Source organism: Anguilla rostrata, chromosome 11 (genome assembly GCF_018555375.3).
Source record: "Anguilla rostrata isolate EN2019 chromosome 11, ASM1855537v3, whole genome shotgun sequence".
NCBI classification, from domain to species: domain Eukaryota; kingdom Metazoa; phylum Chordata; class Actinopteri; order Anguilliformes; family Anguillidae; genus Anguilla; species Anguilla rostrata.
In genome coordinates, this window is record NC_057943.1 from 34,886,074 (window position 1) to 34,911,629 (window position 25,556).

A 25,556-nucleotide genomic window follows, 5' to 3' on the forward strand; every position below is an offset into this window, starting at 1 on the left:
GTGGAGGGTGGGCTCCCCCTCTATAGCCAGGTTCCTCTTGAGATTTTTTCCCATTGGGGAGTTTTTTCTCACCATTGTTTGAGGGGTTTTCTCCCCACTGGGAGTTTTTTTTTTTTTTACCTTATTTACTTGCTATTTTCAGGTTCGCGCGACTCTGTAAAGCGTCTTTGTGACAGTCCTCTGTAAAAAGTGCAATACAAATAAAATGGAATGGTATTGAATAAGCAGTTCTGTGCCGGTTCTCTCGCTGGATAATGAGGCTGTAATTTTCGGCGAGTAAGATAGCGATCGTAATTGCTCCCTTTGATAGGGGGACTGGGGTGCTTCGGTCAGCTTCATTAGTGTAGATGGGATATGGATGCTGTGTCGCTCCTACCGAAATGGGACGAGAGACAGGAGTTGGATTTTGTACATTTAATGTCATGACTTTAAGAATTTAAGTCGAGCTGCGCTTTAGGTGCAGCATCACAATTCCAAAAATGGTGATGTTCTGTTAACAGATGGCCCGAATCGTAGAGTAGTTCAGGGTACTCATGGGTCTCAAGGCTTGAGTTTGGCTAGTTCAGGGGGGTTTGGGGGTTTTCAAGGGACAGGTCTAGGCATGAGTTGTTGTGGTGTTCCTTACTGTATCAATCTGAGTGTGGATTTTCATTCAGGGAGAAGCCCCTATGCTGAACTCGCTGCTGTGTATCTCCTCTGAATGTGACTCCTCTAAGCAGTCTGTCTCCTCTTTTCCTGTTATGCTGTGTAATGAGGTGGACAAATGGTCAGTTGCAGCATTTATCTGACCACGACCTTTGCTTGCTTGCTCTAAGCACACACTGTATGTGGAGACAGGAGTACTGGGGCTGCTGGGGGATGCAGGCTTTCGGTAGTAAATACAACTCCTGGCTGTGCGGCGGGAGAAAGCAGGCTGAGAGCTGAAAGCTTTTGGAGCAGAAGGAGATATCCCCCTCTTGAGCGAGCAGGAGCTGGAACTGCTGCTTGCATTGGAACCACGGCGTGCGTCTTGCCCACCCAATCAAAAGTTAAGAAACCAATGGAAAAATAGCACAGAAAATACCAGTACTGTTTCTAACTTCTGATTGGGTGGGCAGCCTACAGCCCGCCTCCGACGGGTTGAAACAGCTAGTTTCTCTGATGCAGTGCACTGCCGATTGATTTAATTATCCGGTATTATTGTGACAAGAAGCGCTTTGTCATTTCAGTGCATAACATGCAATTCCTCGCACCCACACCCGCCAGCACCCCCCCCCTCCCCCTCGTCGACAGCATCCGTCAGTGCCCCACCAGCACCCCCCCTGGTCGACCGCACTGGGTGACACCAACCCTAGTGACGCCACTGCACCCAAGTTGCCCACCTATTATTTCTACCAGCCCACCCTAATATATAGCAGGCTAAAACCGGCCCTGCTTGGAACACTCTGAAAATGTGTCCGGGGAGCCAAGAACCTCTTGGTTATCATGACAACACCAACGCGGATACAAAACTCCGTTGACACAGAATTCCTCTGTAGCACAATACAGAACTCATCTCTAGAACAATATAAACTGTTCATTTGCTACAAAGAATTCCGTAGTCATTACCCTGCAGAGGACATGCTTAATATTAACTACATTAAATGCATGACATGCATTACATTACAGGCATTTAGCAGACGCTCTTATCCAGAGCGACTTACACAACTTTTACATTGTATCCATTTATACAGCTGGATATATACTGAAGCAATTTCGGTTAAGTACCTTGCTCAAGGGTACAACGGCAGTGTCCTACCCGGGAATCGAACCTGCGACCTTTCGGTTACAAGCCCAGTTCCTTACCCACTGTGCTACACTCCGTCCAACTCCATGCAAACAGTTTGTTCACACTGCAACAAACAGCCTGATACTCAGGCCTAGTTACAAATAAATCCAGAGAGCCAGTGTGTATAAAACCATGGGGTGTGAGGGCAAATCCACTATAATAAAACATAAAATATTTAGATGATAACTGTGGCAGTGTCACAACACAAAAACGGGGCCAGCATTCTTCCAGTGGAACGACTAGGGGAGCACACAGAAATCTGTATCTGGGTGCTGAAGTGCCTAGACCAACTGAATTATTCTTCTTCTGTCCCTTTAGATCCTTGCAGAGGTGCAGGTGGTTGTGCCATGGATACAGCCAGGAAGGTGGAGTTTCGGAATGTGGGGCGGAGCTACTTCCCCCAGAGCCGAGTGGAATGCCATTATACCCTCAGCCCTCTGCACAGCTGGGCCAGCAGTGACTGGGTTGGCCTGTTTAAGGTAAATGGGTAAAAGGGTCATTTTATCCATATGCTCTCACTTACATTACTGAACCATATTACAGTACCGTACTTAGTGGTGATAAGTGTGTTGAGAAATGGACAAGTAATCCTCAAACAGTTAGCCGGCGTTAAATAGCTAGTCGGTGCACATAACCCGAAATGGGATGGCATGTACCTTTTCGTCCTGAAAAGATGGCCTCCAGTGACATCACCCACAGAGAGACCCCCCCCCGCATCCCTCAACCCAGAGAATCGATGCAGATCATTGGTGGAAAGTGATTGAACTGAATCTGCTTGGTAATGTACAGTGCAGTGTAACCTTTTTTGTCTTCTGTATCTCTTGCCTTCTGCTGTGCTGTCTCAGGTGGGGTGGACTTCAGTGAGGAATTACCACACCTTTGTGTGGGCCCTGGTTCCAGGAGGCTACAAAGAGGGAACCAGTGCTAACTGCTGCGTACACTTCCAAGGTACTCGTTGATGTACAACTACAGCTACATATGCATCTACACCTGTACCTATACCAACACCTACACATGCACCTGTACCTACATCTGCACCTGAACCTATACCAACACCTACACCTGTACCTATCCCAACACCTACACATGCACCTGTACCTACATCTGCACCTGAACCTATACCAACACCTACACATGCACCTGTACCTACATCTGCACCTGTACCCATACCAACACCTACACATGCACCTGTACCTACATCTGCACCTGAACTTATACCAACACCTACACCTGTACCTATCCCAACACCTGCACCTGTACCTACGCCCACACCTACACCTGAAACTGTACCTACGCCAACACCTACACCTGCACCTGCACCTTTTCTACGCCCACACCTACACCTGAAACTGTACCTACACCTGCACCTTTTCTACGCCCACACCTACACCTGAAACTGTACCTACGCCCACACCTACACCTGCACCTGCACCTGTCCTACACCCTTACCTACACCTGCACCTATATTCAACCCATCTCTCCCTGTCCTATCAAGTATAGGGTTTTCAGACTCGTTCCCAGGGCATTAATGTTGTGATATGTGTGTGTGTGTAACGACCAGCTGGTCTCTTAATCAGTTACCAGGTTTCTGAAAACATGCGATTGAGTTCCTTCACAACTTCAAAACTTCAGTTTACTTCAAACTAATTTTAACACAGTACAGGTTTGGCTCAACAGATGGTTTAAGTTTCAGTGACTTACTGGCCACATGCTCAATGCTTAATTACCCTCAGTTCCTGTTTGTGGTCGTTTTTCAGTGAATTATATTCACAGTGAGTGCATCACGGGGATTTAAACCAGTAGCCATTAAAGGAAGGTTTTAAATTAATATGGGATTTCCGGCAGCAGGTATATCTGTGTCCAGCACAACGAGGCCTGAACTGGTTGAGTCACTAAAGCTGTCTAATTAAGGACCTTTAACAGCTCGTTACACTTGAAGAATCGCAAAGGAAAAAGTGACTAGACGCGGAGAGAGGTCGAGAAATGGAGAGAGTGAGAGAGAGAGAGAGAGAGAGAGAGGGAAAAAAAAGAGAAAAGGTGTCTATTGCGTTTACTCGCGAGGCAAAGTTGAGGACAAACGCGTCGCTGGAAGCCACACCTAAAGCGGCGCTGAGAGCAGCGTCTCGCACGTTGTCAAATTAATGGCGTCCTGAGAGAGGGAGCGGCGCGACCGTGCGATTTCTCAGCCCAGGAGCGGACAGAGACGAAAGAAGACGGGAGAGGCCCCGCGAAGCGTTAACCTCAGACGGTTTAAACACCTTCGGTAACGGCGACCGTTAACCGTCGCTTTTTTTTTTTTTTTTTTACTGCGTGACCGCGTCTCGGCAAACGGCGTGCGTCGCCGCCTCGGGGGTGCGGGGAGTGCTGCTCTGCCCTCGCAAAAAAGAAAAAACCGCACTCGGTAAAAATGACGGATCGCCGTCGGCCGGACACAAGTCGTTCTCGTTCAGCGCTGAAGGAATGCAGATGGCCCAGCGAGCGTGTGGCGGATTGCGCCGGTCCAGCTGTTGCTGAGGGCAGGCTAGCACGTTGAGCGGCGATGGTACGCCGTTGGCAAGCTGACCCGGCTCGAATCGGGGACGCATTAGAGGTGTTACTTCCATCTCTCATTCAGTCATCTCGCAGATCACAGGAGTCGGTGTTGAGAGCTGACCCACGAGTCGTCGTTTCCGTGGGGATGCCCACTTAGCGATTTTTTTTTTCCGTCTTTCGGCTGTTCCCTTTCGGGGTCGCCACAGCGGATCACATCCTGATCCACATATTTGATTTGGCATATGTTTTACGCCGGATGCCCTTCCTGACGCAACCCTCCCATTTATCCGAATGCACCGACTTGTGCATCCCCAGTGGCTGGGTTTTAGGGGCATTGGATGGGATACGAACCCGGGCCGCCGGCGTGGCAGGCGGGAGCTCTACCACTGGGCCACCAATGCCCCCAGCCATAAGAGCGATTATTTACGTTGTTTCCCTTCATCTCCCTTGTGCTCCAGCCTCGTACCTGCCCAGGCCTGGTCCGGAGGCGTATCAGTTTGTGTATGTGGACGCCAAGGGGACCCCGTGCGCTCACAGCTCCCCCTTCACCTTCTGCGCCCCCAAACCGATGGAGGACCTGGTGACCCTGGAGGAGGAGCTGCATGGGGAGGAGGAAGTGGGGGACCTGCTGATGGTCATACCCCGGGCTGAGCTCCTACAGGTGCGTGTGTGTGTGTCTGTGCGTGTCTGTGTGTGTCTGTGTGTGTGTGTGTTGAAGAATGTTTATGATGTTCCCCACAGTGGCTATACAATATTATACTAATGAATAATGTTAATGATGTCCCCCACAGTGGCTATACTGCAGTGTACTAATGAATAATGTTAATTATGGTCCCCACAGAGCCGTCTACAGGAGTGCCTGCAGAAGAGAGCGGAGCTACTCCAGGCCCGGGAGGTGGCAGAGAGGGGGCAGGAGAGAGAGAAGGAGAAGAGAGCGAAGGAGAAGAAAGAGTGGGAGAGAGTGAGGGAGCAGCTGGAAGAGGACATCCGAGATCTGCAGGAGAGCCTGAGGCAGAGCAGAGAGACTGTGCAGGACCTGGAGAACAAACAGCAGGTCAGTATAGGCTCACCACAAGCGCCACTAATGCAGGCTGGGCTCTATAGAGCAGCTCAGTCAGTAAAGACTCTCACCATGTGTGCAGTCTGGGCCCTATAGAGCATCTCAGTCAGTAAAGGCACCACCAGTGCAGTCTGGGCCCTATAGAGCATCTCAGTCAGTAAAGCACCGTCACTGGGCATGAGCGGCAGAGTGTCCATGTGGCGGCTGCCCTCATAGAGCATCTCAGTCAGTAAAGTCACCACCAGTGCAGGCTGGGCCCTATAGAGCGGCTCAGTCAGTAAAGACTCTCACCACCAGTGCAGGCTGGGCCCTATAGAGCGGCTCAGTCAGTAAAGACTCTCACCATGAGCGCAGGCTGGGCCCTATAGAGCGGCTCAGTCAGTAAAGTCACCACCAGCTGCAGGCTGGGCCCTATAGAGTGGCTCAGTCAGTAAAGCTCTCACTTGAGGAGGTGGCCTATGGGCTAGCTAAGCTACATAGCAGACTGGCCTGGCCTAGGAGCCCACAGGGTACCAGCTATAACACCAGAGCCTTGGCCCTGACGCTCGTGTGTGTCATAATTGGATTGAGTGCGTTATTAAAAGCATTTGAGTCCTCAGGCTCCACTTCCTGTTCCTGCCCTTAGGAGATGCAGTCCTCTCAGGAGGCGGTGATCACGGAGAACGATGACCTATTGGCCGAGAGAGCAGACAGCCAGCGGCAAATCAGAGAGCTGGAGGAGGACATCAAAGCCCTAACACACAGAGGGCTGGAGAAGGAGGCTGAACTGGAGAGGTGTGTCTCTGTCTGTCTGTTATTGTTATTATTACTGCGTACATGGTAGTGGTAAAATTTGTGTGTGTGTTTGTGTGTGTATGCAGGATGAAGGAGAGGATTAAGAAGATGACTACTCAAAGGAAAGGGGAGGATGAGGAGCGAAAAAGACTGCAGGTGGGTACTCAACGTGCTCACACCTTTCTTACGCTGTACTCGCACTGTACTCATGCCTTACTCACACTGTACTCATGCCTTACTCACACTGTACTCATACTGTACTCATGCTATGTTCATACTATACCCAGGCTGTACTCACACTGTACTCACACTGGTTCCCTCTGCCCCACAGAGCAAGCTGGAGCAGACGGAGGAGGAGCTGCGCAGCCTGTCTGCAGAGTTTCAGAGCCTGCGCAGCTGCCTGGCCCAGAGAGACACGCAGATCCTGCTGCTGAAAGACTGCATCACCACCCTGACGCACAGACTCAACTCCGCGCAGAAGAAAGAGGTGAGGCCGAGAGGGAAGGAGCCCGGAAGGGATATTATTACTTATCTGTTTCGCAGACACCGTTATTCAGTGAGATCTATTTCTAGATGGGCATTTATACAGCAGTTATATACCTGATATTTACTGAAAGAGTTCAGGTGGAGAACGTTGTTTTATGAAGCAGTGCTGAGAGACAGCAGAGAGAGAAAGACTGAGAAGATGGGAGAAGCCGGACTTCAGTGAGGGAATATAGATAAAGAGGTGAGGGAAAAAGAGAATGGGTTGGAAATATAGAAAAAGAGAAAAATGAAAGAAAAGGACAAAAATGAGTGAGTGCCTATGAACACAATGAGTTCAGTGTTTTTGTTGGTGTCTCTGTATGGTCATCTAGATTGCGAAAAACACTAACAATCTTTCTCTCTCGCTCTCTCCCTCTTCCTCTCTCTCCCTCCCCCTTCTCTCGCTCTCTCTCTCCCCCTCTCTTTCTCTCTTCCTCTCTTCCTCTCCTCCCCCTCTTTCTCTCCCCCCCTTTCTCTCCCTCTCTCCCTCCCCCTTCTCTCACTCTCTCTCCCTCTCTCTTTCTCTCTTCCCCCCTCTCTTCCCCTCCCTCTCTCTCTCTCTCTCTCGCCCTCCCCCCCTCTCTCTCAGGCGGAGGGCGAGGCGGCCATGTCGGAGCTGCGGGGCGTGCAGGAGAGGCTGAGCTCCAGCGAGCGGGTGGTGGAGGGCCTGAAGGCGGAGCTGAGCAGTCTGGCGGTGCAGAGGGACCGCGGGCAGACGGAGCTGCACCAGGCCCGCATGCAGGCCGCCCAGCTCACCCTGCAGCTCGCCGATGCCAGCCTGGCCCTGCGCGAGGGCCGCGCCAACTGGGCGCAGGAGAGAGAGACCCTGCAGCACAGCGCAGAGGTACGCTGCACCAGCACACTGACTGACTGACCAACTGACCCAGCACACTGACTAACTGACCCAGTACACTGACTGACTGACCAACTGACCCAGCACACTGACTGACTGACCAACTGACCCAGCACACTGACTAACTGATACATTACACTGACTGACTGACCAACTGACCCAGGGCACTGACTGACTGACCAACTGACCCAGTACACTGACTAACTGACCCAGCACACTAACTGACTGACCAACTGACCCAGGGCACTGACTAACTGACCAACTGACCCATTACACTGACTGACTGTCCAACTGACCCAGTACACTGACTGACTGACCAACTGACCCAGGGCACTGACTAACTGACCAACTGACCCAGTACACTGACTGACTGACCAACTGACCCAGTACACTGACTGTCAAACTGACCCAGTACACTGACTGACTGTCCAACTGACCCAGTACACTGACTGACTGACCAACTGACCCAGGGCACTGACTGACTGACTAACTGACCAACTGACCAGGACACTGAATAACTGACCCAGCACACTGACTGACTGACCAACTGACCCAGCACACTGACTGACTGACCAACTGACCCAGGGCACTGACTGACTGACTAACTGACCCAGGACACTGAATAACTGACCCAGCACACTGACTGACTGACCAACTGACCCAGCACACTGACTGACTGACCAACTGACCCAGGGCACTGACTAACTGACCAACTGACCCAGTACACTGACTGACCAACTGACCCAGTACACTGACTGTCCAACTGACCCAGTACACTGACTGACTGACCAACTGACCCAGCACACTGACTGACTGACCAACTGACCCAGCACACTAACTGACTGACCAACTGACCCAGGGCACTGACTAACTGACCAACTGACCCAGTACACTGACTGACTGACCAACTGCCCCAGTACACTGACTGACTGACCAACTGACCCAGCACACTGACTGACTGACCAACTGACCCAGCACACTGAATAACTGACCCAGCACACTGACTGACTGACCAACTAACCAGTACACTGACTAACTGACCCAGCACACTAACTGACTGACCAACTGACCCAGGGCACTGACTAACTGACCCATACACTGACTGACTGTCCAACTGACCCAGTACACTGACTAACTGACCAACTGACCCAGGGCACTGACTAACTGACCAACTGACCCAGTACACTGACTGACTGTCCAACTGACCCAGTACACTGACTGACTGACCAACTGACCCAGCACACTGACTGACTGACCAACTGACCCAGTACACTGACTGACTGTCCAACTGACCCAGTACACTGAATAACTGACACAGGGCACTGACTAACTGACCCAGGACACTGACTAACTGACCAATTGACCCAGTACACTGACTAACTGACCAACTGACCCAGGACACCGACTAACTGACCCAGGACACTGACTAACTGACCAACTGACCCAGTACACTGACTAACTGATCAACTGACCCAGGACATTGACCAACAGACTCAGGACGTTGAACAACTGACCCAGGACACTGACTAATGGACCAAGGACACTGACTGACAGACTCAGGACATTGAACAACTGACCCAGGACACTGACCAACTGACCCAGGACGCTGACCAACTGACCCAGCACATCAAACAACTGTTCCACGACACTGACCAGCAGAACCATGATATTGAACAACTGACCCAGGACCTTGACTAATGGACCCAGGACATTGAACAACTGACCCAAGACACTGACCAATGGACCCAGGACATCGAACAACTGACCCAGGACACTGAACAACGGACCTGACTGAAGATGCACCAGGCCGCTCTGAGGGACGAGTGCAGTGGTGAGAACTGATCGCCCTCCTCTCTCGCTTTCTCACTCCCTCTGCCCTGCCCTCAGCTGGAACGAGAGCGGGTGGAGAAGCTGATTGAGGAGGTGCAGCAGAAAGTGGAGTGGCTGCAGGAGGAGAAGATGGAGAGAGAGAAGGTGGAGGTAGAGCTGGGAAGAGAGAAGGACTGTAACAGGGTAAGCACATGCATCTGTACTGCACCCAAATGCACACCACTGCACACTACTACACCCAACTCCACCCAACGGCACCCACCTGCACGCTACTGCAGCCAACTGCACACTACTGCTACACCCAACTTCAGCCACCTGCACCCAACTGCACCCACCCGCACCCTGCACACTCCAGCACCCAACAGCATGCTACTGCAGCTAACTGCAAACTACTGCACACTGCTACACCAAACTGTACACCACTGTACCCAGCGGCACACTACTGCACCCAACTGCACACTACTCCACCCAACTGCACAATACTACTTTACACTCCTCCACCCCTCTGCATGCTAGTACACCCAAATGCGCACTACTACACACTGGATGTACTCTGGATGTGACTGTGGTGAATGCTGCCCCCTGCAGGTGCAGATGAGTGAGGTGCGCAGGGAGCTGCAGGAGCTGAAGACCGGTCTGCAGGTGTCTCAGAAGGAGAAGGAGCAGTTGATGCTGATGAAACAGGCAGGTTCACCTCGTCCTAGGCCATACTGAGCCATAATGAGCCAAACTGAGCCAAACTGGGCCATACCGAGCCATGCTGGGCCAAACTGGTCCGTACTGTATGGCGTACTGAGCCATGAATGAATCTGGGAAGTACTGGGCTGTACTAAGCCTTACTGAGCTAGGCTAACACAAAGGTTGATTGATGTTGCCTACATGTGGAGTGATATAAGTCAAAAACAAAAAGTGTTTTCCTGCGTTCTGTGTGTGTGTATCTTTGTTAATTGGTATGTGTGTGTGTGTGTGTGTAGGAGCTCATGGAGTACATTCGGCAGCTGGAGCAGAGATTGGATGCTGTGGCAGATGCCAAGTGGAGCGAGTCAGCGTTCTCCTCCAGTGAGTGACGAACACGCCAGGCAAAAGGCCTTCAACACCCAGGGAAAGGGCCTTCAACACCCAGGGAAGGGGCCTTCAACACACAGGGAAAGGGCCTTCAACACCCAGGGAAAGGGCCTTCAACACCCAGGGAAAGGGCCTTCAACACCCAGGGAAGGGGCCTTCAACACACAGGGAAAGGGCCTCCTGCACCCAGGGAAAGGGCCTTCAACACCCAGGGAAGGGGCCTTCAACACCCAGGGAAAGGGCCTTCAACATCTAGGGAAAGGGCCTCCTGCACCCAGGGAAAGGGCTTTCAACACTCAGGGAAAGAGCCTTCAACACCCAGGGAAAGGGCCCACTGCACTGCAAAGGGCCTTCAACACTCAGGGAAAGGGCCTTCCACACCCAGGGAAAGGGTCTTCCACACCCAGGGAAAGGGTCTTCAACATCCCAGGTAAAGGACCTTCAACATCCCAGGAAAGGGCCTTCAACACCCAGGGAAAGGGCCTTCAACACCCAGGGAAAGGGCCTTCAACACCCAGGGAAAGAGCCTTCAACACCCAGGTAAAGGGTCTTCAACACCCAGGGAAAGGGCCTTCCACACCCAGGTAAAGGGTCTTCAACACCCAGGGAAAGGGCCTTCCACACCCAGGGAAAGGGTCTTCAACATCCCAGGTAAAGGGCCTTCAACATCCCAGGAAAGGGCCTTCAACACCCAGGGAAAGGGCCTTCAACATCCAGGGAAAGGGCCTTCAACACCCAGGGAAAGGGCCTTCCACACCCAGGGAAAGGGTCTTCAACACCCAGGGAAAGGGCTTAGTTTCTGGAATTAGCTTTGTGAGGCATATAGTCGCAGTGTCCCCTGCCATATGCAACACAACACTGTCCCTGAGGTTTATGTACAGGACTCCTCTTCCAGAAAATGCAGCTATTCATTTTGTCTGACTGCTCAGTGAGTTGTCTGAAGTGTCACTGATTATTGATGAGCGAGTCTGCCTCACCTTGCTTCTGTTATGCTAACCACACACGCAAAGGCATGCAGACACGTGTCATCACCTCATGTCACCTCAGAATCTCAGAAGCTACCATTAAAATGAACCGTCGAGCCTTTCTGAACGTTTACCCACCTCAGAGCCAACTCCAGAGGGAAACATTCAGCAGCCGTTGCCGAAGTAATCGGTGCATTTGGATCTTAATATGGATCTTAAAGCAACAGTAGGCAACATTCTTAATGGTCGCCATGTTGTGAAAGCATATTGAAAATCATAATTCCTGATAGTTAGCTACGACTCCTCAGCAAGCAAGATAACAGGATTACCGACCGACATGGCAACACTAAAAACGTCAGCTCCAAGAGGCAGCTTGCGGTGTCTAGGAAGACAGACCGGTCACACAGGGTTCTTGTAATGTTAGTCAGAATTAGCTGCCTACAGCTGGGCAAGCAGAGTTCAAGTCTGTTCTCTACCTAACTTCACCTACCCCGCAGAAAACGTTAATTCGGCAGAAGGAAATGCTTGCTAAGTAACCTTAACAGTAAAAGCTACCTAGCTATTTCAGTGGCGAAATTCATTAAATTCATTGAAGTAACAATTGGCTAGTGAGCTAAGATTCTAGGAAAATTAGCGTCGAAATTTAGACCTACTCGTCCAGCAGAAAAAATGCGAGCTCTGCTCTGGTCTTAAAGCCCACCCACTCCCAAAGCTCTCACCACCTTCTGAATTGTGCTCCTATGTTTATTCTAGTTTTACAGCAAAGCTCTGTCCAATTTTCTTTCCTTCTTTTTGGTACTTGATGCTGAATCTTGACTCATATTTGATCTGCAGCACCTAGTTTGACAATTTGATCAGAGTTTCACGAGCCCGGAACAGCTATGCTGTACAGACTAATTTGCATATAGATTACTTTATGCAAATGAGATGGTCACACCTACTCCACCCACTTCAGAACACATTTGTCAGAATCGTGTAGTAGGTGGAGCCAGGCTGAAACAGTGAATGCAGTTACTCTTTTAAGCATGACTGTTTCTGGATATTTCTATAAGAAAAGTTACCTACAACAGCTTTAAGTCCTGTTGGAAATATACCATGACTATCTGTCCGGTTTTCTGTGTTTGCATGTCTGTCTGTTCATGTCTTGTGCATATGTATGTGTCTGTATGTCTGTCCGAGGTCTAATCAACATTTGCCCTTCATTTTGACTCATCGTTACAGGCAAGTGTTTGTTTTTTTTCATGAATGGTTTGTGGAATTCCATGCTCTACAAAATGAAGACTCAAAACTGTGTTTTTGAAGTTGCACTTGTGTTTATTTGCCTATCAGTCTAAGGACAGTTTTTGATTGGATACTGTCTTCCCTCTGTGTCTTTGTGTTTGTATCTGTGTGTGTGTGTGTACCTTTGTCTGTCCTCTGTGTCTGTCTGCAGGCCGTCCTGACAGCCCGCTGTCTGACTCTGAGGATGAGAACCCAGAAGCCCTCCAGCCCACGCGTCCCCCCCGGCCCCTGGGGGCCTACGGCCTGTGTGACCCCCCCCACCCCGATGCCCTGCTCCTGGCCACTCCACCACCGTCGCCACGAGAACTGACCCGGGGGGGCGTGGTTATCAGCCAGCCTGCCCCTCTCTCCTCTCCACGACAACCGGGCACTGACACACTGACACACAGTTCAGAGTCGGTAAGAGTCTCTCTGCCACATGCACACATACTGTACACACACGCACACGCACACACACACATACACACACACACACGCACACACACACACTGTGTACTCGCGCTGGCCAGTGTTTCCTGCTGTCTGTCTCATGCGTGGCCCTGCCCTCATCTGAATTAAGGAAGAAGAGGAGCAGGACACACCCAAGACCAGGGACCAGTACTCTGGGGAGGAGACTGCCGCACTACTGCCCCAATACAACGACATCATCCTGAGGTATCAGCTACCAACCACCCCCTAACACCCCTGTAACCCCTCCCTCTCACCCTATCACCCCTGTAACCCCTCCCTCTCACCCTAACACCCCTGCACCCCTAACCCCCCCCTCCCTCACCCTAATACCCATGTAACACCTCCATCCCACCCTAAACTCCTTTAACCCCCCCAAACCTAATGCCCCTGTAACCCCTCCCCCCCTAATGCCCCTGTAACCCTCCCTCACCTAACGCCCTGTAACCCCTCCCTCTCACTCTAACACCCTGTAACACCTCCATCCCACCCTAACACTCCTTTAACCCCCCAAACCTAATGCCCTTAACCTCCCCCCTAATGCCCCTGTAACCCCTCCCTCTCACCCTAAGCCCCTGTAACCCTCCCTCCCTCTCACCCTAACCCCCTGTAACACCTCCATCCCCCTAACACCCTTAACCCCCAAACCTAATGCCCCTGTAACCCTCCCCCCCTAATGCCCCTGTAACCCCTCCCTCTCCCCTAACGCCCCTGTAACCCCTCCTCCCACCCTAACGCCCCTGTAACCCCTCCCTCTCACCCTAACGCCCCTGTAACCCCTCCCTCCTGATCTTACTTTACACTCACCCCTCATCCCTAAATGCAGCTATAACAGGTTTAGCCCAATCATTTATGCCATCTGACATTTTAGCTACATTTCTTGATAAACACATACAGGCGCAGACTGTTCTTGTGTGCCTACACAGAGACACCAGCCCTCCAGGACCGGAATTCCCCCCCCCCCCCCCGCCACATTAATCTTAATAACCTTAATCTCAACCCTGTCTCTTCTCTTCCTATCCTGCAGGGAGCTGACTGACTCCCCTCTGTGGTGAGGAACAAAACTGCAGCTGCACAACCTGTGATCACCAGCAGGAGGCGATGGAATGTTTCCACAACTCTTACATTTGTATACACCACACACACCCGTACACCTGCATACAATCAATATACAACATACAGTGTGTAAACCTTCAGCCTCACTGAGCACAGTCAACATTACCCACTGCCACACCCACACAAACACTAGCATACTGTAATATATGTACTGACAACACACATCAACAGCTGTGCAGCCTTTTTTACGGAAAGACATACTAGCAAAATGTACTTGTTTTCCTGTGTGTGTGTGAGAGAGTATGTGCATGCACGTGTGTCTGTGTGTGCATATATGCGTGTTTGTGTGTGTGTGAGAGAGTGCGTGCATGTGTGTGAGTATGTGCATGCACGTGTGTCTGTGTGTGCATATATGCGTGTTTGTGTGTGTGTGTGAGAGAGTGTGTGTGCATGTGTGTGTCTCCCATTTGAATAAAGTTTTAACTGGTTTTAGATTTGACTGCAGCCTGCACCTGCCTCTACAGTTATAGAAACCTTCATAATTGCAATAAGTAACAGTTGCTATCACCAGCTCAGTGGTTTCCGTCACATTCTCTAAGGGTTTGTGCTTTTTTTTATCTGCACATTTAATTGTATAATCCTTTCTTGCTATTCATGCTTTGTGTAACCATTTGATTTTGAGATCTAGTTCTTGATCGTGATGGGAGTCGTGGAGAGAAGTTGCCAGAGAACAGAAGGAAGGGGGGGGGGGGGTTGCGAATCCGAGTGAAAGTATGCAATGAAAGAAGGACTTTGGAAACAGGACAGAGAAAGGAGGTACGCCTGAAGCTATGCTTCAAGACTGAGGCTTCAGAAAACCTGTAAAGGGCGGGGCTACTGCGGGCTGTCACGTACTGACACGCGCGGTCCAATGACGACTGCCGAAAGCTACTGTAGGGTGAAAACCAATGAGCTTGTGGTAGTGCCCATGCCCACGGTGGGGTTCTGCTGCCTCAGTCTCCTGTCTCATAAAAGCCCCCTTTCTCTGGATCTGTACTGTCAGTGTGGTGCACAGGACAGTGACGCTGTGGTCGATGTCATTTAAGGGGATAGACGCGATGTGGCCACGAACGGGTTCAGGCGGCAACGTTCAAATGATCTGCAACGTCGACTCGCCGTCCGGCTCTTGGGCCGGCTGGCCCCACAGGCCCCCAAACCCTCTTCGGATTCCCATTAACCCTTAGAGGTCATTGGTGGGAAAAGAAAAACGTAAAACGATGCCTCCACTAAATCACTTCGGCACTTTTTAAATGTTATTGTTCGTGTGGGGACGTGCGTGCGGGGGCTGTTTGTGGAGATCGGTGAGTAGGGCCCGTGCTGCAGTTAAGCTCGATGTAAGTTCATGGAGACTGGCATCTTAACTGTAGACCCTGGCTGCGGTCGTATAACGAGAGCTATAACCTAGCGTAATGAAAGTTAGGATTCCGGTGGGATACAAACATTGATTTTTAAACAAATACAAATTGTTCTGAATACATCACGACGGCGACATTTAACTCGAAGCAAAATGCCTTTGAATGTGTTCCTTTTTCTGGGGCTGCTTTGCTCGATATACGGTGACTCATAACGATGGTGATCACTCCGCTGCTCGAAATGCGTGCCTCATCGCACAAAAGCTAAAGAAATTAGCACTATGAAGCAAAGCTTGAGCATGTAACGAAAAGACATGAGAAACTGCAGTGGCAGGGCACATTGGGTGGGTGACAGGGCACTTTGGTTGGGTCCTTTGAGTTGGCATGAGGTTACATCACCCCCACAGTAGGTACTCACCGGAGGTTTTCTGCTTGTCGTCAGTGAGCGAGTGATTTGCCTGTACTTCCATCAGTCCTTCTGTAGCGCCCGCTGTCGTTAGGAATACAGACACCGTCTCGAGGGTGAGCTCATCAGTGAGGTTCATGCAAAACTGCAGTTCCAAACTGGATAACAGAGGTTAACGGATCCCAGCCCTTCCCCCCGTCCCACCCCCAAAAATTAAATACAAAAATGAACTAAATGAAAGGGAAAACTGAGGTTGCAGGTCATTTCGGAGTTGCTGTAGCCTCGTCTTCATTGGAGCGTCTCAACGTGACGCGTGTAACTGCCCGTGCGTCGCACTGATAGCGGGATGTGGCGGGTAACGTAGCATTGCCAGAGCGTGAATCACACGCGCACGGACTGAATGGTGAAAAGGCTGCTCGTAAGGGTGCTGTGGAGTTTAGCACCAGAGGTTCTGTCAGGAAAAAAAAGCATTACTGGGTTTTTGAGGGGAAGATCTGTTTCACTTTCTTTTTTTTTTTTAGCAACTTACATGATGGTTTTTATTGAGCTCGACATTTACTGTACGTTGCTCCTATTTTTACCGCTAGAAAAATATTTATGTATAAAATCTTGGATAATTGCACATTTATGACTTCATGTAGGCTGCTTGCAGATTTATATACTGTTATCTACTAGTTCTGTAGTGCATATATTACTGTTCTGTTCATTTCTGCATTCTTAGGTTTCCTTCATTTTATTTGATTTGTCTGTGTGTTGGCAGTTGTTTTTTTGAGTTTGTTTGCTTTTTCCTTTTTGATTATTGTAGCGGCTTTTCTGTTGATCTCTCTCAGAGAAAATACCAAAATAGGTTTGTAGCATCACGGGTGGTCCAACTGCTTTTTCTGAATTCACAAAACAAAAAAACAAAAAAAAAACTCCCATTTTCTGTTAAGAGACCACACATTTTCGTGGCCCTACCAGTTTGACAGTGTGCGACTGCATCCAGGAGATAGCGTTATTGGTGCTATTAGAACAAACTGAAAGGAACAGGAAAACCCCTCAGTGCAGGTAGACCACCTCTGTGCATAAAAATAACTCCTCCTCGACACCCAGCCTGGTCGTTTCCGTCTGTGGCAAACATGATGGCTATTCCTGCGACATACTGAAACTGCGAGACAAGCCGATTTGTCATCCGCCCATTTCATCTTCGACTATTAGTATCTCAAAAGTTCCCTTTTCATAACAGCCCCGGTACACCGTGAGCCAACAAAGTTTGCTAATCAAGTTATTGCAATTTGAGGAATTTAATTCCTCATTATTATCACAAGAGAATATTTAATGTCAATTTCTGTTCGTTATATTCGCTAAAATGACACCGTGGAGGTAACTCAGATCCGTATGGAGTTCAGCATTGGCCATGCTGTGGACGGCGTACTTTTGTTTCTGCGTCGTCCTTTGCGCACTACTTCCCCGGGGTTCGGGAAAAGCTCCACGTTTGCCTTCACGGCTTTTTGGGTTTGCGGTGTCCCTTTATCCGCACAGACGGGGGCGTTCCTTCGCTCCAGCGTTGAGGAGCACAGTACTGTATCACAGAGGTGTGCTAGCCTGTAGCAGCCTGTTCAGCACAGCAGGGCCCTGCACATTTTGGGTTTGTTTGTTTTTTTTTTTGACAGAGTATACCTTGCTCTCCAAAATGTATTTTCTAAGCTCCAATATCCAATACTGTGCAGTGTGGAGGGTAAGTCTCTGGATTAAAATACTATCTATGTATCACTTTTGTCTTTGCTGGTGTTTTTTTTTCATTGGTGTGTGTGTGTGTGCACGTGTGTGCATGTTTATTTCAATTTTACCATTGTATATGTTTTAAATATTAAATTAATAACATTTATTAATAATATTTGAAAATGCATCCACGATGTAATTGCAAATATGCTCAGAGAACATGCATTTCGCTAAAGGTCCTGGAAACTGGATTCAAATTGTGGGTATATTCCACAGAAATTATAATTGATCGTCTTCTTAATATTTCTTTCAAGTTTTTAACCCAATTATAACCATTAAATTGTAATAAACACTATTAGACTACTGTGAGCTGTTCAGCAGACAAGGACGGAGTGGGCATGTATCCTGCGCTCATTAGCATTAATATCCATAAGACGTGATATGCAAGCCATTCCTCATCGCTAGCTAGGTTAGAGCCGGTTAGAGCCATGCAGTGACCTTACACGACCAGATAAAACGAAAGAAAACGACATAAACTAGGCTTTGCCATCGTGTAGTTAAACCTGAAGATCGTTTAGTGTGTAATTACAATGTAACACTGAGCTACTGTACACTAACAGTCTCAAATTCCAGACATTACACCCAAATAAAGAAAGTCTTTGATTCCACGTCTAAGCTTGAAAGCTAATTAATTGCCGCTAGCTAACGGTAGGCTTAGTTACCGACCCACCGTGTTCTACGACCAGTTGACAATGGGCACTGCAAATGCTAACTGTACGGGTTACTGTAATGTTGCAGTGCCCTTGGTCTCCAGAAACAAAATCCATTTCTTGTAGCGCTCTTCATTTTTGTGAAAATAAAAAAAAGTATATTGTTTTCTCTGGCATTTTCAACTTGCCTTACCTGTACAAAAGTAGCAAGAGCGGCATTTACATATTACATGTACAAAGGATTTCACTGGACGTAAGGTTTTTTCACATAACCAACACCCAGTTAACCCCGCCCACTGAAAATCTGGCATCTCTCCCCCCCCATGAGCCTGTCCTCCTGTTTACCTGACCAACCTTAACCCCTGTCTCTCACCTAGCCCTCCTCTTCCCTCCTCTCCTTTTCGCTTTCTCCATCTTTCTCCCAGTATCGAGTCTAGGGGTGATGAGAGCTAATTATAAAATCAATGAGGTGGGGCAGCCATTTTATAGCTGTCTCTAAAACTCAGTGGGAAACGGCTTTGGGACTGACAACTCCCTCCCTCTTTACTGCTTTTAATTACCAACGTAAAAGACATACAGGCCGAGAGGCCAGGGTCCTGCAGAGCCCCCGTCTGTCGCACCACACACACACACACACACACACAGACACCCACACCCACGGTTCTCATCCTCATGCAGGGAGCTGTCAGGACAGTTTGTCGACAGACACATGAACAAAGGTGTACAGGGACAGACACAGATGATGATATACATACAAACACACAAAGACACTAAGAGAAGGCCGTATTCAATCGATCATTACTTCAGCAAGAACAGGAAACAGAGTCTACCTTCAGGAGTCAAAGCGGGTAGACGTTCAGAAAGGCTCGACAGTTCATTTTAACTCACAGCAGTAGCTTCTGGGATTCTGTAAAGGTGATGCGCTGATGACACGTGTCTGCGTGCCTTTGCCTGCACGGTTAGCGTAACAGAAGCAGGAACGGTGAAGCAGACTCACTCATCAATGATCAGGGACCCTTCAGACACCTCACTGAGCAGTCAGACCAAATTAATAGCTGCATTTTCTGGAAGAATAGTGAGGGAATAGGAAGATAGTGAAGGCCCTTTACCTGTATGTTGATGGCCCTTTCCCTGGGTGTTGAAGGCCCTTTCTCTGGATGTTGAAGGCCCTTTCTCTGGATGTTGAAGGCCATTTCCCTGGATGTTGAAGGCCCTTTCTCTGGATGTTGAAGGCCATTTCCCTGGATGCTGAAGGCCCTTTGCCATATCCCAGCTTGGCAAGTCTGTCTCTCACTAGAGGAGAACGGAAAGCTCCATCTGGGATCTGCCACGATGTCCAATCTCTGTTTCACCTGCCGAATGTACTCTGTCAGCTCCTACACACACACACACACACACACACAAATAAACACACACATACATATATACACAAACACATATACAGTACAGGCCAAAAGTATTAGGCCACCAGTAGGCCTTTAAACTTTAGGTAGAGAAGGATTCAGTTAATACAAGCACATTTATTGAATAACAAAGCTTTTTCAGTTTCTACCTACAATAACTCAAAATACATAAAAGTAATCTTAGACATGACTTTCAGTGAAATAGCCTCCTTCGACTTTAATTACAAATAAATTAATTATTGGATGTCTATCTAATCATTTTGGACAGTGGGAGGTGAAGGGGTAATGAAATTGAGTGCAGTCTTATCTACCTTAATGGTCCAGGAAACTGGATTCAGATCATGGTTATATTTCCCAGAAGTGACATTTTATTGTCTTTTTAATATTTCTGTCAAGTTTTTAACCCAGTTATAACCATTAAATTGCAATAATCGCTATTAGATTATTGTGACCTGTTCGGCAGACAAGGACAGGGTGGACAAGGACAGCGTGTATCCTGTGCTCATTAGCATTCATATCCATAAGTCTCATCATACGTAAACCATTCTTCATTGCTAGCCAAGTTAGAGCTGGTTAGAGCAGTAACCTTACCCGACAAAACTAAAGAAAGCAACATAAACTAGGCTTTACCATCATATAGTTAGACCTGAAAATCATTCAATCTGTAATAATGTTGTAACACTGTGCTACTGCACACTTACATTAGACTCTATAGCAGTCTCAAACTCTGGACATAACACCTGAATAAAGAAAAGCACTAAGGTTGCAAGAAATATGGCAAAGAAAGGAGTTAGGCTTAGAGGTGTGAGGCTAAGTAAACATTGTGGAAAGAAGGTAGGTGCTCAGTTCACACTCCGAAGGTTCCAGCTGATGGGCAGTAATGTTAACAGGAGAACACCAAGAAGATCAAGAGGCAGAAGACAAATTCCTCGTGTTGTCTAGCAAGAGAAACCATCATAAAACTGCACAAAACCTACAGACAGAATTAAATGCAACTATTAAGAAATCAGTTCCCCTGACTACAGTGAAACGGCAACTAGGATTTGCTGGTCTAAAAAGATGTGCATCTGCGAAAAAGGGGGGGGCCTAGCCAAAACCATAAAAAACAGCCCCAGACCAAGGGGTGTCCAGATACTTTTGCTCATATAATGTGTTTGTCTAGCCCAGGGGTGCACAACTCCGGTCCTGGAGGGCCGGTCTGTGTGCCGGTTTTTGTTCCATCCAATTGCCTCAGCTTTATCTATCTGACAGCCCTATAACCTACACTTGTTCACTCGTGTACTTGAGCACAGTAAAATCTTTAGGATGCACTTGCAATCTGTGGCTGTCATACAAATGTCGGCTCAAGATATGATTCTGCTAATTAAATAATTAAGGGCAGAAGTTGGCGCAAAATCCTGAAACGGATTGGCCCGTGTTGTGCACCCCTGGTCTAGTCCCTCTTAATCTTCCAGGTCATGTCCTGTCAACATTACTGCCCAACAGCTGTAGGAGCAAATCCTAAGCTTCTTTGCAATTTCTTGCAGGGAGCAACGTTGCCACAATTCAAATCAATTTAACTACCCTTCCACATCTATGTAAAACTAATCTTTTTGTGTTATTGTTCTGTAGGTATTGATGTGTTATTGTTCAAAGTATGTTTATACTTTGGTTTGTTATTCAATAAATGCACATATATTCTCTATAGGTAGGTCTTTTTAAAAGCTACAGGTGGCCTAATACTTTTGACGCACACACATACACACCAATATAAACACACATATACACACACACACACACACACTTATACACACACATGCACACACACACACACAAACTCATGCATTCGTGCACACACAAACACGCATACACCACACATATGGACATGCACATAAACTCATCCACACACACACACAATAGTACATACACACAAGTGTGTGTGTATGTGTGTGTGTGTACAATCCACTTGCACTGTCCCCACGCACAAGTGTACCCGTATGCACTCATATACAAACACACACTTCCCACACACACCCTCTCTCTGTAAAACCCACATACAGGCCTTCTTCCTCCTGCCAACTTATCCCCTCCCCCTTCCCTCTAAAGTTTATTCCCCCTTCCCACCCCCCCTCACACAAACCTGCCTTTAGGCCCTTAAGCAATATTCCTCTTCCTCTCAGTCTCTATATCATCCTCTCTTTAATATTTAAGGGCAGTTCTCCCTGTCTCTTGCCCTCCGGAGAAGATGTAAAATTTACGATATTCTCCATTACTGAATGGCTGTCACCTTCCCCCTCTCTCGCTAACCACGGAAATGGTTCCCTGCACTGCACAGTGTTCCCCATGTCTCTGCACTCAGGACGTCAAACAACTGATTTAATCCTGTGTCTCGGGACAGTTCTTTAAAGGGATATTTCACTTTGGAAAAGTGGAGGCGGAGGAAGCCAATTACTGAGGAGGGGCTGTGAGCATGAGAAAAGCCACTGTAGCAGGAAACCCTTAAAGGGATGTTTCGCTTTGGCATAACCCAAGTAATTTTGTGGAGCTTACCCCGTTGTGTTTGCATAGCGTGAATGCATAGCGCGAATGCTAGCAACATCAGCTGTACCTGCTGACCATTAATATCATTGTCGTTCCCCCAGTTGTCTAGCTCCCAATTCACTCTGATTTATTTGTGAACCTCCCTGAAATGAACAGTTTTGATACACATACTAACTACTGCTACAGTGGCTTTTCTACAGGTGTGCCCCAAGGCTCGATACTCGGCTCTCTCCACCTCTACCTTTCCCTGCAATCGCTTGGTTCTGTCATATCCTGCCATGGTTAGTTTTACTTTAAGTACTTTATTGTTTGTTTTTTTACACATTTACAAAATGATGTACAAAAAAATATATTTAAAATGCACATTAATATTACATAATAAAATGTACAATTTTATTAGGTTCCACGGTGTGTTTCTTTTGTTGTATGTCCAAAGTTCTCATTCTTTTCAGTTCAGTTACTACCTCGCTGGAGATGTTTACCTGGTTAACAACCACCTTACACCTTGTCCTCCACAACTTTGCCACCATTGTGCATATCAGCGTCCAATAAAAGTCTCTATGTGTATCTGACATGTTTTCTTTGAATATACCATACATCACAGCATTAAAATTTACATTTACATCAAAACCAATACTAAGCATCTTCCCCCACACCTCTTTGGATCTCTGACAGTGCAAAATGAAATGTTCACTAGTTTCATCCTCATTGCAATTATTAATTGGGCAAATTTTAGTTGTTACAAAGCAGCTCCATTTCTCTATTGCTCGCACAGCTAGCCTATTAACTGAAACAAGCCACATAATATCCCTCTTGTTTTCTGAGATGCTTATACTAAGAGAATGTTCTTTATACATATTTTCGCTTCAGATGCATCCAAAGATTTTGTAAGGGAAAATACCACCGTATAGTTTATCACATATTTTTGCATACACACTTTTGCTTGATAATTCAGTCCAGTCAATGTTCAAATCTTAGTTAGTTTTACCTCTCCCCCCCCTGACCTCGCCTTGAGCTTAAAGAGCACTCCAGCCTGTTTCCTCGCCCTGAGGTAAGGGGAGGGAGCCAGGAGAACACTACTTGCCAAATGCACAGGGTCAACTGTAAAATTTGGTAGAGGTCTGGTCTGGGGCTGTTTCTAATGGTTTGGTCTAGGCCCCATACACTATATGGCCAAAAGTTTGCTAACTCGCTAACACCAGCTCCACTGTCGATGGTTAAATACTCAGCCCTTGATTTTGTAATGTCACCTGGCTATCTAGCTAGCTGAAAGCCTGACCTACCAGTTAACTAGCTAGCGAACTCAGCAGATGAGAGCTAACAAGCTTGCAGTAGAAAATGATGGAATGTTAAAAGGTGGTACTGATTGATTTTAGCTGATTACATTCCATTGAAGTAAGCCAGCAAACACATGCTCTTATCCAGAGTGAATTAGCTAGCTATCTAAAATGCAAGACAACAAACATGCATCCAGCTGCAATTGCCAACATGCCCCGACCAGTGTTGTATGTGCTACATTTTTTAAGTATTAAATGTATGTTAACATACCAATGTAGAGCCATAATACAAATCCAAAACAAATAATTATACAATACAAATCAAATACTCAATAATAGATACTACATAAAACATAAGAGCTAGTCATGAAGCTAACACCCATATAGCTAGCTAAAAACCATACAAGCTTTGATTGAGAAATACTGCTTAGGGGTTAAGGGGAACAGGGAGATGCAAGATAAGTTTCAAGATGAATTTTTCAATCCACAGAAAGGTGGGTCTTCTGTACGAGCTGGAAGATGGCCATAATGATATGGGTTATTAGGACTGTATTTTGTATTTATTGCAGTTTAGATAAAGTTGTGTTTACTTCAAACTATTTTAATGTAAGTTTTCTGGGAATGGTTGCCTCGTTTCTGTAGCTCGTGAAAGTTTATTTGAAAAGACCTATAAAAGATAGCTGTAACTTGTATATGACGGCAATTATTTAGAACATCTAGGTTAATGCTGTTAGTAAAATGCAAAATAAATAATGTTTTTATAAATCATAATTAATGATATGTCAGTCAAAGCATGAATTTGAAAGCAATGCGAATATATATTAGGCTAGACAACTGCCATTTTCTTTCCTCTACAAAATATACTGTTAAAGCCATTCTCTTTTCCAGTTTTCTGTCCCAATACAGATCATTCTGTGGGATGAACAGATGCTTGTGTGGAATTGGGCCTGTAACTACTTACAGCAGTGTACTGGGCTATAATTACGGCTTGTGACTCAGATGTACATGAGATAAATTGGTTCCGTAAAAATAAAAAAAATTTAAAAAACAGTTAAATGGGCTGTATGTAAAAAAAAAATGTAATCCAGTAGGTAACTTCAGCATTTGTTAAATCTGTGTAATATGCATAAGTGTGTGTATGTGCATACATGTGATCATTGGTGGGTGTGGGATTGTGGAGTGGACAAATCACCTTTCACCCCAGGTAAACAGGCACATAAAGAGAAACGGTGCACTAGGGCTGGCAGTCTCCATAACCCGCGCCATAATGCTCTGTCTGCTGTTCTCTGACCTTATTCAACGCACACTGCAGTACAGCATTCAACAGGGTCAAGCAAAACAAGTGTCCATACAGCACACGAACTCTGCCTGGGAATTAATACGGAACCAAATGTATCCGTTTTTTAAACACATTTCAATAACCTGAAATCTTCATTTAACTTCTGTGTTTTTCTGGTCAAATAACTGATAATAACCATTCGACATTCTTTAACCCCTCATGATGAACTTTTCCTGAGCACTGCTTCATCCCGATACCTAGAGAGGCCGAATACCACGGGCGGAGCGCGGAACTCACATGCAGCTTGTGAAAACCTTCCTATATTAAAATCAAACTCATGAGGACACAGGAAACCGCTCCAGTCTATCGCCTTCCGTTATACTGGCATGAACTCACGCTTAATCAACACCAGGAGCAGAGCTGACGCTGTGCAGCCTCTGCTTTTTTTCGGCTCTTAGGCGAGTGGATTATATTGTGACTGGGTGTAGGGTGGGGCGATTTGCGATTGCAAAAGCACTTGTGCTTTACAATTAAGAAAAAAATAAAAAAATTAATAAAAATCGCTGGAGCCGGAAGGGTACTGTTGGTCCTACCTCTGTAACTGCATGTTGTCCGCCAATGCATTTTCTCTTCAGCGTTTGCAATCTGGACCCAAACTCTATTTCCAAAAAAAT

At 47.4% G+C, this 25,556-nt stretch overlaps 1 protein-coding gene and 1 long non-coding RNA gene across 4 annotated transcripts in view; one reads left to right on the top strand and one right to left on the bottom strand.

The window, feature by feature from the left end:
* calcoco1a (calcium binding and coiled-coil domain 1a) overlaps positions 1 to 17,744 on the top strand; it is a 29,806-nt gene extending 12,062 nt beyond the window's left edge. The window contains exons 2-15 of the mRNA XM_064299579.1: positions 2,126 to 2,286; positions 2,653 to 2,755; positions 4,798 to 5,000; positions 5,181 to 5,393; positions 6,025 to 6,173; positions 6,260 to 6,329; positions 6,505 to 6,660; positions 7,288 to 7,542; positions 9,439 to 9,564; positions 9,970 to 10,065; positions 10,356 to 10,440; positions 12,844 to 13,091; positions 13,252 to 13,346; positions 14,167 to 17,744. Coding sequence (XP_064155649.1) covers positions 2,155 to 2,286; positions 2,653 to 2,755; positions 4,798 to 5,000; positions 5,181 to 5,393; positions 6,025 to 6,173; positions 6,260 to 6,329; positions 6,505 to 6,660; positions 7,288 to 7,542; positions 9,439 to 9,564; positions 9,970 to 10,065; positions 10,356 to 10,440; positions 12,844 to 13,091; positions 13,252 to 13,346; positions 14,167 to 14,194 — 1,959 coding nt within the window. The 5' untranslated portion in view covers positions 2,126 to 2,154 and the 3' untranslated portion in view covers positions 14,195 to 17,744. The remainder of the gene's footprint in view (positions 1 to 2,125; positions 2,287 to 2,652; positions 2,756 to 4,797; positions 5,001 to 5,180; positions 5,394 to 6,024; positions 6,174 to 6,259; positions 6,330 to 6,504; positions 6,661 to 7,287; positions 7,543 to 9,438; positions 9,565 to 9,969; positions 10,066 to 10,355; positions 10,441 to 12,843; positions 13,092 to 13,251; positions 13,347 to 14,166) is intronic.
* Positions 1 to 25,556, bottom strand: part of LOC135234715 (uncharacterized) — a 35,524-nt gene that overhangs the window by 9,251 nt on the left and 717 nt on the right. For 2 of the 3 annotated variants that reach the window (XR_010324178.1, XR_010324176.1), the window contains exons 2-3: positions 25,476 to 25,540; positions 19,513 to 19,779 (exon numbers count right to left, since the gene is read on the bottom strand). This is a non-coding gene — a long non-coding RNA (uncharacterized LOC135234715). The remainder of the gene's footprint in view (positions 1 to 19,512; positions 19,780 to 25,475; positions 25,541 to 25,556) is intronic. The other variant, XR_010324177.1, reaches the window with a different exon arrangement.